Genomic DNA, 14,206 nt, shown 5'->3' with positions numbered 1-14,206 from the left:
TTAGGTACGAGTAGCAGGGCTTGGTCAGTTGTGTGTTAGGTATGAGTAGCAGGGCTTGGTCAGTTGTATGTTAGCTACTAGTAGCAGGGCTTGGTCAGTTGTGTGTTAGGTATGAGTAGCAGGGCTTGGTCAGTTTATGTTAGGTGCCAGTAGCAGGGCTTGGTCAGTTGTATGTTAGGTACGAGTAGCAGGGCTTGGTCAGTTGTGTGTTAGGTACGAGTAGCAGGGCTTGGTCAGTTGTGTGTTAGGTATGAGTAGCAGGGCTTGGTCAGTTGTATGTTAGCTACTAGTAGCAGGGCTTGGTCAGTTGTGTGTTAGGTATGAGTAGCAGGGCTTGGTCAGTTTATGTTAGGTGCCAGTAGCAGGGCTTGGTCAGTTGTATGTTAGGTATGAGCAGCAGGGCTTGGTCAGTTGTACGTTAGGTACGAGTAGCAGGGCTTGGTCAGTTGTACGTTAGGTACGAGTAGCAGGGCTTGGTCAGTTGTATGTTAGGTATGAGTAGCATGGCTTGGTCAGTTGTACGTTAGGTATGAGTAGCAGGGTTTGGTCAGTTGTATGTTAGGTACGAGTAGCAGGGCTTGGTCAGTTGTATGTTAGGTGCCAGTAGCAGGGCTTGTGGTCAGTTGTGTGTTAGGTGCCAGTAGCAGGGCTTGTGGTCAGTTGTGTGTTAGGTGCCAGTAGCAGGGCTTGGTCAGTTGTATGTTAGCTACTAGTAGCAGGGCTTGGTCAGTTGTGTGTTAGGTACGAGTAGCAGGGCTTGGTCAGTTGTACGTTAGGTACGAGTAGCAGGGCTTGGTCAGTTGTATGTTAGGTATGAGTATCAGGGCTTGGTCAGTTGTACGTTAGGTATGAGTAGCAGGGTTTGGTCAGTTGTATGTTAGGTACGAGTAGCAGGGCTTGGTCAGTTGTACGTTAGGTACGAGTAGCAGGGCTTGGTCAGTTGTATGTTAGGTGCCAGTAGCAGGGCTTGTGGTCAGTTGTGTGTTAGGTGCCAGTAGCAGGGCTTGTGGTCAGTTGTGTGTTAGGTGCCAGTAGCAGGGCTTGTGGTCAGTTGTATGTTAGGTGCCAGTAGCAGGGCTTAGTTAGTAGGGTGTTAGGTTGCACAGCAGGGCTTGGCTGATTACTCAGAAAGCAGTCATTTAAAGGATCTCAAACCTTATTTTTCTGTTTACAGAATTATTCAGACAGACGTAGAGACAATAATTGAACTCCGTAATTTGGGGCTTTCCCTCATTGTGAGTATGCTGGGGGGGGGGGGGGGGGAGGGATGTTGCCCCTCAGTTAAAGGAGTAGAGCGGGAATCCCAGATGTAGGGGACATTACTCTATCCCTGTGCCCTGGCCTCGTTGCTATAAGGGGGTCATTATTCCATACTCTAATTAATTAGCTGGGTATGAGATGTGAGCTACTCTAGGGGGGTCCTCAGGTTAATGAGCTGGGAGTGAGGGGTCCACCCCCCATGCTATGGGTGGTTTTAGATCTGGGGGTGAGATGGGGCTATGAGCAGGACTTGGTCCTGCCGAATGCTGTCGGGGGTAATGATCCCACCCCGGGGTGACGAGATGGGGGTGTGAGCAGGGCCTGAACAGTTTTCTGTCTCTGTGTTTCCTCAGGTATCGGGTGACACTCCACCGCCGTTAGACGAGCAGAAGTATTTGATTGGGATCATAGCAGGACTCGTTGGTGCTCTGGTGCTTGTCCTGCTTATCATGGTCACTGCTCTGGTTTGCGTCCGGAAAAGGTACAAATGCATCCCTGCTTCTGCTGAGCGTTGTACAGCGAGTCTGACTTCCTGGCAGCTTTTGTGAGGCTCACGCTGCGGTCTCTTCCCCTCTGTTATCACAGCTTCAGAAGGCAGCTGAAGGCACTGAAGGCTTTGAAAGTGGCAAAAACGGTCATAGTGGACCCGCGGCAGCAGGGGCCGAGCATCCCTGGAACGAACAAGTACACCCTGGAAGGGTGAGTGGCATGCGGACAGGTCCCTGCGGCTCGGCCTGCGTCCTGCAGATTTTCCCTCTGGAAATTTCAGGACTGCACAGTTTGCAGGGGGCAAGGAGTGTGGCTCCTGCTGGCCCTTTCTTTCCTCTGCAGGGTGGCGCCAGCGCAGGATGCTTCTTTGTCCACAGAGAATTCCTGCCAGCATTGCCCCCAGAATGTCCCTGTGCCCAGGAGGGGGTGAACTGCCCCTGTGGAAGGCGGTGGGGAAGGACGTCGCAGGTGAGGGGTGCAAGCAGAGATTTGTGGCTTTATGCGCAGGCCGACTAGGTCTGCCCCAGGCCACTGCACAATCCTGCCCCGAACCTCCAAAGATGCCCCTACCACCCTTTCCCTGCAGATCCCAGCTCCAGCAACCTGATCCTCCCAGGGCTGTGAGGGCCGGGACTAAGTCTGTGCCCACAGGCTCCGCCCCCTTTGGGGGGCCCTGTCAGTGTGGGATTAGGCCCCGCTCTCACCCCACTGCGAGGAAAGGGGGGGTGGGGAGGGTGCACAGCTCGGAGGTTGCCCAGGGAGCAGGGAGCGGAGGCAGCCGTAGAGGCAGTGTCTGCCCAAATTCATCCCCGATTGAGTCTGACCTCGAGGTTCTCATGCCTTGCCCTCAGTACTGTCCCATAAGTCCATGGGGTCCGAGGAGGCCAGATGCAAAGATATTAGGCAGCCTTCAGCCTCCCATCCCCCACCCCCTGAATTTTCAGGCCGATAGGCTCCCTCTGAACTTCTGATGATCCCCCTACTCCCACCTCTTTCAGATCAATCCTGTGAAAACTATCACCGGAGTCCCAACTTTTAAATATTAAACTCTGTTTCATATGTAAAATATGTTTCAGAAATCATCTCGGTGTATCTGTGATTTTTAGGGATAGACAGCAAAAGAAATCAGGAAATGCATAACTTGAAACCTCATTGGCTGAAGAGGTGTGTGCTTAACCCTTTGTCGGGCAGCCTAAAGAATTGGCATTCATTCTCTCTTCGTTTTCAACCCCTTCCTCATCCCTCCCAAACTTCACGCCATCTCTTACCTCCCAGGCATTCCCCCTCTTATCACCAGAAGCTACAATGGGGAGCAGAGCAGCTCTTATCCTCGTTGTTGACTGCTCTAGGCTCACGTCCTCCCCTCCTGTTCCTTAGACAGGAGGGGAGGAGAGGGAAAATAAGGGGAGGGGAGGGCCTGGATTAGGGAGCAGAGCAGCTCTTTTTAACTCTGCTCTATGCTCTGTCCACCTCAGTCTCACTATCTCCTCTCCTATTGCCTGCCTGCTGCCTGGGATAGCCCTGTGAGGAGGAGGGAGTCAGAAGCACCGCACCATCTGCTTGTTACTGTGCAGTATTGAAAGAAACTGTGATATGGAAGAGGGGAGGGGAAACAGATGTGCACTTTCTCAGGAGGCCTGCCAGGCTCAGCAGTATATACTTATCACGTAGGATCTGCGTACACCTCCCACATGCCCAGACTCCTGCATGCCTGAGCTAACTTCATACACCTCCTGTGTGCCAGGGCCACCTCTCATATGGCTGAGCTGCTCTGATTCTGCTCGTCTGCTCTTTTTCTATTCTCAGAGCCAACCCTGTACTGAACCTCAGCCTGGTCCCAAATAATGAACTAAAATTTGACGAGCAGAGCTCGAACACAGACACTACCAGGTGAGACTTGATCTTCCCTTGTTCTGTTTGTGCTCAGTGTGTGCATCAGATCTGTGTGATTCTGCCGTCTTCTTCCTGAGTGCATTGTGTGATTCTGCCGTCTTCTTTCTGAGTGCATTGTGTGATTCTGCCGTCTTCTTCCTGAGTGCATTGTGTGATTCTGCCGTCTTCTTCCTGAGTGCATTCTGTGATTCTGCATCTTCTTCCTGAGTACATTGTGTGATTCTGCGTCTTCTTTCTGAGTGCATTGTGTGATTCTGCCGTCTTCTTCCTGAGTGCATTGTGTGATTCTGCCGTCTTCTTTCTGAGTTCATTGTGTGATTCTGCCGTCTTCTTTCTGAGTGCATTGTGTGATTCTGCCGTCTTCTTCCTGAGTGCATTGTGTGATTCTGCATCTTCTTTCTGAGTGCATAAATGCATTCATGTGTTCTTCTTTATGCCTGTGTCGGCCTCTTCACTGTGACGTCTGTGTGCTGTATTTGTGTCTCTTTGCTGGCACAGGACGCCTTTTCTCCATCTGAGCTAATCCTTCTGCCCCTCTTTTAGCTTGAACTCTTTGGATGAAAACACCATTGGGTACCTGGTGGAAGAGGGCCACGGTCATTCTGCCATCAAGGTGAGAGTAAACAGAAGATGCAGGTGCCCGGAATTGTTCCTCCTAGACAGGGCTCCGGCGGGTATGTCTGGTCTCATGTACCGGAGAGCTGGTGTGACTGACAGAGAAAAGTGAAATATTGAGGAGGTCACGTTAAGGACAGGAGCAGAATAGGATGAAAAAAAAGATCCCCCAGATCAGTTATAATATACAACTAACAACCATACCAGATCACAAAACTTAGCATATAGCCAATTCCAATGCAGCTTCACAGGATATAATACAGCTAAGCACCATACTTCATCACGGGCTATAACAGCAGTCAATGACTGTGCCTCATCACAAGATATAAAACAACCAATGACCATACTACATCACAGGATATAACACTAGCCAGTGATCATGCCCCATCACAAGATATAAAACAGCCAGTGATAATAATGCATCACGGGATATTACACTATCCAATGACCATGCCTATTCACAAGATATATAGTCAATGACCACACTGCATCATGGGATATAACACTAGCAACTGAATATGATATATGATGAGATATAATACAGCCAACCACCATACTGCATCATGGGATATATCCCAATGACCATGCCACTTCACAAGATATAATACATCCAATGACCATACTCCATCACAGGATATAAATTAGCAAATGACCATGCCCCATCCCAAGATATAATACAGCCAATGACTGTACTACATCATAGGATAAAAAACTAGCCAATGACCAGAGCCCCATCACAAGATATTATACATCACTCAGTGCATAGTTAAGCTCTGGAAATCATTGCCAGAGGATATGGTTAAGGCAGTTAGTGTAACTGGGTTTAAAAAAAGGTTTGGATAAGTTCCTAGAGGAAAAATCCATAAACTGTTCTTAATTAATAAGCAATAGTAGCTTAAGATTTATTTAATGTTTGGGTACTTGTGACTTGGATTGGCCACTGCTGAAAACAGGATACTGGGCTTGATGGACCCTTGGTCTGACCCAGAATGGCTTATCTTATATTCTTATGTTTTTATGCCCCTCACAAGATATAATACAGCCAATGACTGAACTGCATCATGGGATATAACAGTAGCCAATGATTATGTCCCATCACAAGATATAATATTGCCAATGATTGTACTGCATCATGGGATATAACAGCAGCCAATGACTTTTCCCTCTCACAGGATATAATGCAGCCAACAACCATTCTGGGATATAACAGCAAGCAATGACCTTGCCATATCACAAGATATAATACAGCCAGTGACCATACTGCATCACAGGATTATATCACTAGCAATGCCAATGCCCATGCCCCTCATAAGATATAATACAGCCAATGACCTTATTGCATCATGGGATAAAATAGCAGCCAATGACCATACCCCTCATAAGATATAATACAGACAATGACCTTATTGCATCATGGGATATAACAGCTGCCAATGACCATACCCCTCACAAGATATAATACAGCCAATGACCTTATTGCATCATGGGATAAAATAGCAGCCAATGACCATACCCCTCATAAGATATAATACAGCCAATGACCTTATTGCATCATGGGATATAACAGCAGCCAATGACCATAACCCTCACAAGATATAATACAGCCAATGACCTTATTGCATCATGAGATATAACAGCAACCAATGACCATACCCCTCACAAGATATAATACAGCCAATGACCTTATTGCATCATGAGATATAACAGCAGCCAATGACCATACCTCTCACAAGATATAATATAGCCAGTGACCTTATTGCATCATGAGATATAACAGCAGCCAATGACCATACCCCTCATAAGATATAATACAGCCAGTGACCTTATTGCATCATGAGATTTAACAGCAGCCAATGACCATACCCCTCACAAGACATAATACAGCCAATGACCTTATTGCATCATGGGATATAACAGCAGCCAATGACCATACCCCTCACAAGATATAATACAGCCAATGACCTTATTGCATCATGGGATATAACAGCAGCCAATGACCATATAATACAGCCAATGACCTTATTGCATCATGAGATATCACAGCAGCTAATGACCATACCCCTCACAAGATATAATACAGCCAATGACCTTATTGCATCATGAGATATCACAGCAGCTAATGACCATACCCCTCACAAGACATAATACAGCCAATGACCTTATTGCATCATGAGATATAACAGCAGCCAATGACCATACCCCTCACAAGATATAATACAGCCAATGACCTTATTGCCTCATGAGATATAACAGCAGCCAATGACCATACCCCTCACAAGATATAATACAGCCAGTGACAGGATATAATTGCTGCCCTGCCTGGGGTAAAGGCCAGGATCTGGAAAGAAATACGCTGTCCAGCAGGATTATTGCTTAAATTTAATAAATAAATGCCGTTTTCATTAACCTTGCTGATGTCCTCATTTCTCTCCATTTCTTGTCTCTTCATCCTTCCCTCCGTCATTGCTTTGTACTTCTGTTTATTTTCCTTTCTTTGTCACACTCCCCCTATCCCTCTATCTCTGCTCCTGTGTTTCCTTCTGCCTATTGCTGCTTGTTCTTCAACTCTCACTGGGATTCACCAATCTTCTCTGTTCTTCTTACCCCCGTCTGATTCTCGCATCCTTATTTTCCTGCTCTTTGTGTCACTCTTTCTCCATCCACCTTTCCTTGTCTATAGATGAATACAGATTTACAGTTTCTGGTGCCTGATGGAGCACAGCAGGACTTCAGCAAGTTGGAAGAACCTCTAAGTGCAGCATTGCAGCATCATAAGAACACCTTCCAGGACAACAGGAGGCTGAAAGCATCTGAGCAAGCTTCCTTCACTTTCACAGTTCCTCCGAATACCACAGATCTGTGATGGTGATGTGGGAGTATCACAAGCCAGAGCTGCTAGTGACTCGTTAATGATATTATGAAGACAAATAGCTGCTCTGGTAATGGGAGAGGGAGGGAGAGATACTGTAAGCCAGTAGAAATATTTCAGACCTGCTCAACATCAGCCCTAGGTGCTGATGTGTGGGAGATCTGCATTTGATTCCCAAGATTAGTTTTTGTTTCTTGGACAGGCTGGGGCTGAGAATGCTGCAGAGACAATATTCTGATGTGCAACAGTGACCCCTGCTGGCTATGATTCACAGGGAAGATTCAACCAGAATACTGTCGCGGCAGTAACTGGGGAGGGCTAAAAACACGTGAAACACCTCCCCCTGCTCCAAGTAGCTGTGAATGAAGCCTTATGGTGTTTTAACCACAGTAGGAGTCAAGTCACATCTATTTGAGCTGGAAGCCCAAAGAATGAGGACGGTGCTGGGCATAATCTGTATTTCATACCTCATGCTGGAAGTTCTGGGCATTGTGGGGTTATGGTGTCTGCCTTCAGCAGAACTAGGAGCTCACGTCTATCTCCAGATTCTGTCATTTCTTTAGTGCCTTAACAGATGTCTTCATCTTCTGCACTGGATGCATGTAGGATACTCTCCATGGGGGCTCCCTGCTGCTGCCTTGGGTCAGTGTAGGATACTCTCCATGGGGGCTCCAAGCTGCTGCCTTGGGTCAGTGTAGGATACTCTCCATGGGGGCTCCATGCTGCTGCCTTGGGTCAGTGTAGGATACTCTCCATGGGGGCTCCATGCTGCTGCCTTGGGTCAGTGTAGGATACTCTCCATGGGGGCTCCATGCTGCTGCCTTGGGTCAGTGTAGGATACTCTCCATGGGGGCTCCATGCTGCTGCCTTGGGTCAGTGTAGGATACTCTCCATGGGGGCTCCAAGCTGCTGCCTTGGGTCAGTGTAGGATACTCTCCATGGGGGCTCCAAGCTGCTGCCTTGGGTCAGTGTAGGATACTCTCCATGGGGGCTCCATGCTGCTGCCTTGGGTCAGTGTAGGATACTCTCCATGGGGGCTCCATGCTGCTGCCTTGGGTCAGTGTAGGATACTCTCCATGGGGGCTCCCTGCTGCTGCCCTGGGTCAGTGTAGGATACTCTCCATGGGGGCTCCATGCTGCTGCCCTGGGTCAGTGTAGGATACTCTCCATGGGGGCTCCATGCTGCTGCCCTGGGTCAGTGTAGGATACTCTCCATGGGGGCTCCAAGCTGCTGCCTTGGGTCAGTGTAGGATACTCTCCATGGGGGCTCCAAGCTGCTGCCTTGGGTCAGTGTAGGATACTCTCCATGGGGGCTCCAAGCTGCTGCCTTGGGTCAGTGTAGGATACTCTCCATGGGGGCTCCATGCTGTTGCCCTGGGTCAGTGTAGGATACTCTCCATGGGGGCTCCATGCTGCTGCCTTGGGTCAGTGTAGGATACTCTCCATGGGGGCTCCATGCTGTTGCCTTGGGTCAGTGTAGGATACTCTCCATGGGGGCTCCATGCTGCTGCCTTGGGTCAGTGTAGGATACTCTCCATGGGGGCTCCAAGCTGCTGCCCTGGGTCAGTGTAGGATACTCTCCATGGGGGCTCCATGCTGTTGCCCTGGGTCAGTGTAGGATACTCTCCATGCTACTTTCTTGATCAGCATTGGGTGCTCCATATTTTGACTTGGGTCAGTATACAATGCTTTCCATGGGGGCTCCATGCTGCTGTGTTATAAGAGCATTCCTGGGCCTTTAAGCCATACCAGATGCCTTTCCATGAATTTCTCCATTTGGTGTCCAAAGCAGTAGAATTCTAACTAATGCCCCTCCTTTCCTGCCCCATTCCCTCCCTCCCCCCCCCCCCCCAGCAGTGAAATCTGGAACCTGCAGCCACTCCACTGCCCCTCACCCTCGTGTGATGGTGGCTCTTTTGAATGAATGGCAGATTCTGTTAATCACAGTCTAATGAAGGAAAGTCAATCAAAGCTAAAGACAATGTTGCAATCAAATTTGAAATTAAAAGTTTGATAAAGAGAATGTGTACATATGTCAGATTCCTACGTTGGGTAGCAGATCCAAAAGTGAGAGGCCCCCCAACTCGTTCCCCAGGCCCTGTACCTTGAGTGTTAGTGGAAGACCTGAGACTCAGTCTCTCCTCAACCCCTCCCACAAGCTGCACCCAAGAGAGCAGAGCACAAGGATGAGGAACGAGGAGGATGAGTGTTGCAGGAGCTTTTAATACCCAACACAGAAACTTACAGGCGTCACCCAAACCAAACTGACACTTGAACAGGTTGTCACCATTAAATACAATAAACTTCTGAGGGCAGATATTAAGGTTTACATCATTTGCAGAGAAGTGGGGATAGAGGTGCCCTGGTGGATGGAGGAGTAAGTGCGGGGCTCAGGTCTCTGCATGCTACAAGCAGCCAGGCCGGAGCAGGTTTCCTCGCTACCCTCCTCCTTTCTCTCCTTCGTTCAGGAAAACGTTCATCTTTCACGTCAACTTGAAATCTCCAGCCGACTTCTGACTGTAGAGTTGACGGTAAGCGCTTTGGATGATCCAGAGAATTACACCGAGCTAGGAAAATGTGCTTCTAATTCATTTCCAGTAAAAATGGTGATCCTCTGTGTCTTGCACCCTCCCTGCCCTTGAATGTGGCCACCTGGCCGGGAGCTGGAATACTGCTGGCCTCTCTATACCACTCCCTTACTTCACAGTAATGCTAAGCACATTGTCCAGGTTTATCGCACGCTTCCCCTGAGGTTCTGCAACTGCCTGATGTATCATCAGATTTCTTGACAGGCACAAAATGGAGCAAAAGTATTCAGTCAATCTGTTGCTTTGTATCTTCTGCACATTCTCCCCACGCCCGTTAGAGCAGAGCTGTACAGGGAGCACTTCTGAGTGTGATTGTCTGCTTTGTAAATAGCACCCCGGTGCTGGCTGTGCTGCAGTCTTTCAGCTGCACCCTGGCCTCTATCACTCCAGAGTCAGGGAGCATGAAGAGATGCAAACATGCTGCGGGAGAGGGCAGAAAAGGAAAGGCAAATTGCAAAAGTCACAGTGTTTAGCAGAGTAAAGGAAAGGAAAGCCCCAGAGCCAGATGAAATAGTGAAGCGCCTGAATAAAACATCAGCCAAAGGCTTGCAGAATTGGAAGGGATTGTAGCTCAGCCATGGCACCGATGCAGCACATGTAAAGGAGGAGGCTTGACTCGAATACTGATCTCTTGTAAGCAGACTGACTCACAGTTTGCATTTTGGTACTTTTTTCCTCTGCAATTGAATAATGCAGGTTAACTACTTTGGGTCAGGATTAGTACACAAATAGTCCTTAAAGAAAGACGCTTAACATGTGCTAGGAGGGTGCAAAGCTGGGTATTTTTTTCTGAGCTTTTTAAAATCTGTAGCAGCTATTTGTGTGTCTTATTGAAGATAAGAAACTCCCCGTGGAAGGCAGTTCTGCAGAACATTTACTAGAAGACCTGATTTCCACTAATTTGTAGCTGTTCCCAAAGTCTCTACCTCCACCAGAAGTAGGCATGATCTGGAAGGTCTGAGCTTGGGGCAAGTCTTTCATTTTTCTGCAATTGGGCTCCTCCTAGTAGCGTTAGTGAGAGAGAGGTTGCTTGGTTTGCCTATCGGTCCATAAATGAAGGACGAGCTGCTGGGTGCACATGGCTTGCTTCTGTAGTTTCCTTTAGACTTGGGATGCTTCGACTCTAAGAATGAGGACAGGCCATTAGTTGGACAGCTATGATGAGGATGCTATGTAGATGAGAATGAACAAAATCTTCCATGATGGATTTTTTTTGTAGAAATTTAAATAAACGGAATTATTTTCTCCCATGGCTAGTTGCAGTTGTCTGCCATAGTGTCCGTTCATATGGAGATTCGCAGCATTCCTTCTTACACTGTTCTTATCTACAAATTTATGGATCTCAAAATGTTTTTGAATGATCAGTTACATGCAAAATTTCTGAAAGGTGCAACTGGTGGAGTGTTACAGGTGCACAACCCGAAGATGTAAAAGCTGATTAACTCCTGCCATCCCCTAGTCACCCTGCAATAAGATTGGAGTTTCTCCGTGCTAAGAATACAATAAATGCTGGAAGAACTCAGCTGCTGGTATCCCACAATTTCCACTTTCTAACACCAGGGACAGCTTCTAAGCCTTCAATTCAGCACAGTACAAAAATATATTTAGCAAGTTAGGTTTGTACAAAAATACGCAGAAAAGGGAGATTGCACTTTCATTTGTGACACACTAGCAAAACAACAGCAATAACACTAAATGTGTACATGGACATCATAATCATTTTTAAAAAGCCCCCAGGTTCTCAAGTGTGTGAATAAAATGCCACCCTTCATATTTCTCACTGTGCCCTGTGCCTGCTTCTATAAAATATATAAAAGTGCCAATGATCTGAAAGGCACTCAGTGCCACAGACCTGCACTCACACAACCATACTGCCCAGTTCCTTAGATTTATTATGCAATTTCTTTAGGTCTCTTTTGGGGCAAAGAAAAATGATAAGCAGATACTCTACCATGAATTCTGGCACTCATGGAAACTGAAACAAAATTTCAGATGTTGAACGTGGAGGTAAATATACTTCTGGTTGCATGAGTGGCCTGGTGGTGGAGATGATGTGGTGATGTTAGGGAGGTGTTGGATGACATTGGGATGAGATGGCAGTGGTTGAGAGAAACCTTGCTGCATCCTGTCAAAGGGCACTGATCATAATATTTCAATTTCAGGCAAGCTACTGCCTAAGAAGCGAATAACATGTCCCAATCTTTACCTTAGATGCTTATGAAGCCAGATAACACTAATTACTTATTCCATGGTGGGCCCTGCTGTAGAGCAGCAACGTGGCCTCCGAACATTGTGCAAGAGAGCTCGGAAAATGCTGGGATGTCTTTTGATGTCTCCTTTTTCTGGGGCTTTTTTGAAGGAACTTCCTCTGGTGTTGTGAGGATTTATCACCTTCTGCCTGCCATGCTCTTCGATCTGCTTTTCTAGGTGCTTCTGAATTGCCATCCCCAGGACTTCTACCTCCATGGATGCGCCATAAACTTCCCATGTCATCCCTTTTTCATCCCAGCTGACCTCCCGGACAGGTTCTGGCTGCTCTTCCTGACTTCTCTTCACACAGACGTGCGGGTACGAGGCCAGGGGAGATTTAACTATTGGTGTCATGGGCCCTATTGCAATGGATCTGGTCTCTACTGGAATGGAAACCTGTATCTCTGCATCTTGTTTGGAAAGCTCTAAGTTCTTTAGAGATAAAGGCCCTTGGTATATCATTTCAGCATGGAAAGGGAAAGCTGAAGATCCATCTGATGGATTTATGGGACTGATGGCCACAGATGTACAGGGAACTCTGGTGTCAGCTTGAATACCAACATCCTGCTGGGAAGGAGTGAGTTCAATTGAGCAGGTCTTTAATAGAGCATCTGCAGTCCTACTTGTGTTACCCTTGCTCTCTGTTTGGAAGGTGAAAGCTGAAGATCCATCTGTTAGATTTATGGGACTGACGGCCACAGATACGCAGGGTACTCTGGTGTCAGCTTGGGTACCAGCATCCTGCTGGGGAGGAGTAAGTTCTATTGAGCAGGTCTTTAATAGAGCATCTGCAGTCCTACTTGTGTTACCCTTGGTCTCTGTTTGGAAGGTGAAAGCTGAAGAGCCATCTGTTAGATTTATGGGACTGACGGCCACAGATACACAGGGTGCTCTGGTGTCAGCTTGGATACCAGCATCCTGCTGGGGAGGAGTCTCTATTGAGCAGGTCTTTAATAGAGCATCGGCAGTCCTAGATGTGTTACCCTTGGTCTCTGTTTGGAAGGTGAAAGCTGAAGATCCATCTGTTAGATTTATGGGACTGACAGCCACAGATACGCAGGGTACTCTGGTGTCAGCTTGGGTACCAGCATCCTGCTGGGGAGGAGTAAGTTCTATTGAGCAGGTCTTTAATAGAGCATCGGCAGTCCTAGATGTGTTACCCTTGGTCTCTGTTTGGAAGGTGAAAGCTGAAGATCCATCTGTTAGATTTATGGGACTGACGGCCACAGATACACAGGGTGCTCTGGTGTCAGCTTGGATACCAGCATCCTGCTGGGGAGGAGTCTCTATTGAGCAGGTCTTTAATAGTGCATCGGCAGTCGTACTTGTGTTACCCTTGGTCTCTGTTTGGAAGGTGAAAGCTGAAGATCCATCTGTTAGATTTATGGGACTGACGGCCACAGATACGCAGGGTACTCTGGTGTCAGCTTGGGTACCAGCATCCTGCTGGGGAGGAGTAAGTTCTATTGAGCAGGTCTTTAATAGAGCATCGGCAGTCCTAGACATGTTACCCTTGGTCTCTGTTTGGAAGGTGAAAGCTGAAGATCCATCCGTTAGATTTATGGGACTGACGGCCACAGATACACAGGGTGCTCTGGTGTCAGCTTGGATACCAGCATTCTGTTGGGGAGGAGTCTCTATTGAGCAGGTCTTTAATAGTGCATCGGCAGTCCTAGACGTGTTACCCTTGCTCTCTGTTTGGAAGGTGAAAGCTGAAGATCCATCCATTAGATTTATGGGACTGACGGCCACAGATACACAGGGTACTCTGGTGTCAGCTTGGGTACTAGCATCCTGCTGAGGAGGAGTCTCTATTGAGCAGGTCTTTAATAGTGCATCGGCAGTCCTAGACGTGTTACCCTTGCTCTCTGTTTGGAAGGTGAAAGCTGAAGATCCATCCGTTAGATTTATGGGACTGATGGCCACAGATACACAGGGTACTCTGGTGTCAGCTTGGGTACCAGCATCCTGCTGGGGAGGAGTAAGCTCTATTGAGCAGGTCTTTACTAGTGCATCTGCAGTCCTACTTGTGTTACCCTTGGTCTCTGTTTGGAAGGTGAAAGCTGAAGATCCATCTGTTAGATTTATGGGACTGACAGCCACAGATACACAGGGTACTCTGGTGTCAGCTTGGGTACCAGCATCCTGCTGGGGAGGAGTAAGCTCTATTGAGCAGGTCTTTAATAGAGCATCTGCAGTCCTACTTGTGTTACCCTTGGTCTCTGTTTGGAAGGTGAAAGCT

At 47.7% G+C, this 14,206-nt stretch overlaps 1 protein-coding gene across 4 annotated transcripts in view; it reads left to right on the top strand.

Annotated features, from left to right (window-relative positions):
- Positions 1-10,966, top strand: part of CDHR2 (cadherin related family member 2) — an 87,494-nt gene extending 76,528 nt beyond the window's left edge. For all 4 annotated transcript variants that reach the window (XM_029584068.1, XM_029584065.1, XM_029584066.1 and 1 more), the window contains 6 exons: positions 1,175-1,235; positions 1,614-1,741; positions 1,846-1,959; positions 3,556-3,639; positions 4,186-4,255; positions 6,938-10,966. In XM_029584068.1, the coding sequence (XP_029439928.1) occupies positions 1,175-1,235; positions 1,614-1,741; positions 1,846-1,959; positions 3,556-3,639; positions 4,186-4,255; positions 6,938-7,120 (640 nt within the window). In that variant the 3' untranslated portion in view covers positions 7,121-10,966. The remainder of the gene's footprint in view (positions 1-1,174; positions 1,236-1,613; positions 1,742-1,845; positions 1,960-3,555; positions 3,640-4,185; positions 4,256-6,937) is intronic.
- Positions 10,967-14,206: the final 3,240 nt, after the last annotated feature.

The sequence above is a fragment of the Rhinatrema bivittatum genome, chromosome 18 (assembly GCF_901001135.1).
Source record: "Rhinatrema bivittatum chromosome 18, aRhiBiv1.1, whole genome shotgun sequence".
Lineage (NCBI taxonomy): Eukaryota > Metazoa > Chordata > Amphibia > Gymnophiona > Rhinatrematidae > Rhinatrema > Rhinatrema bivittatum.
This window is presented reverse-complemented; position numbering and strand designations above follow the sequence as displayed.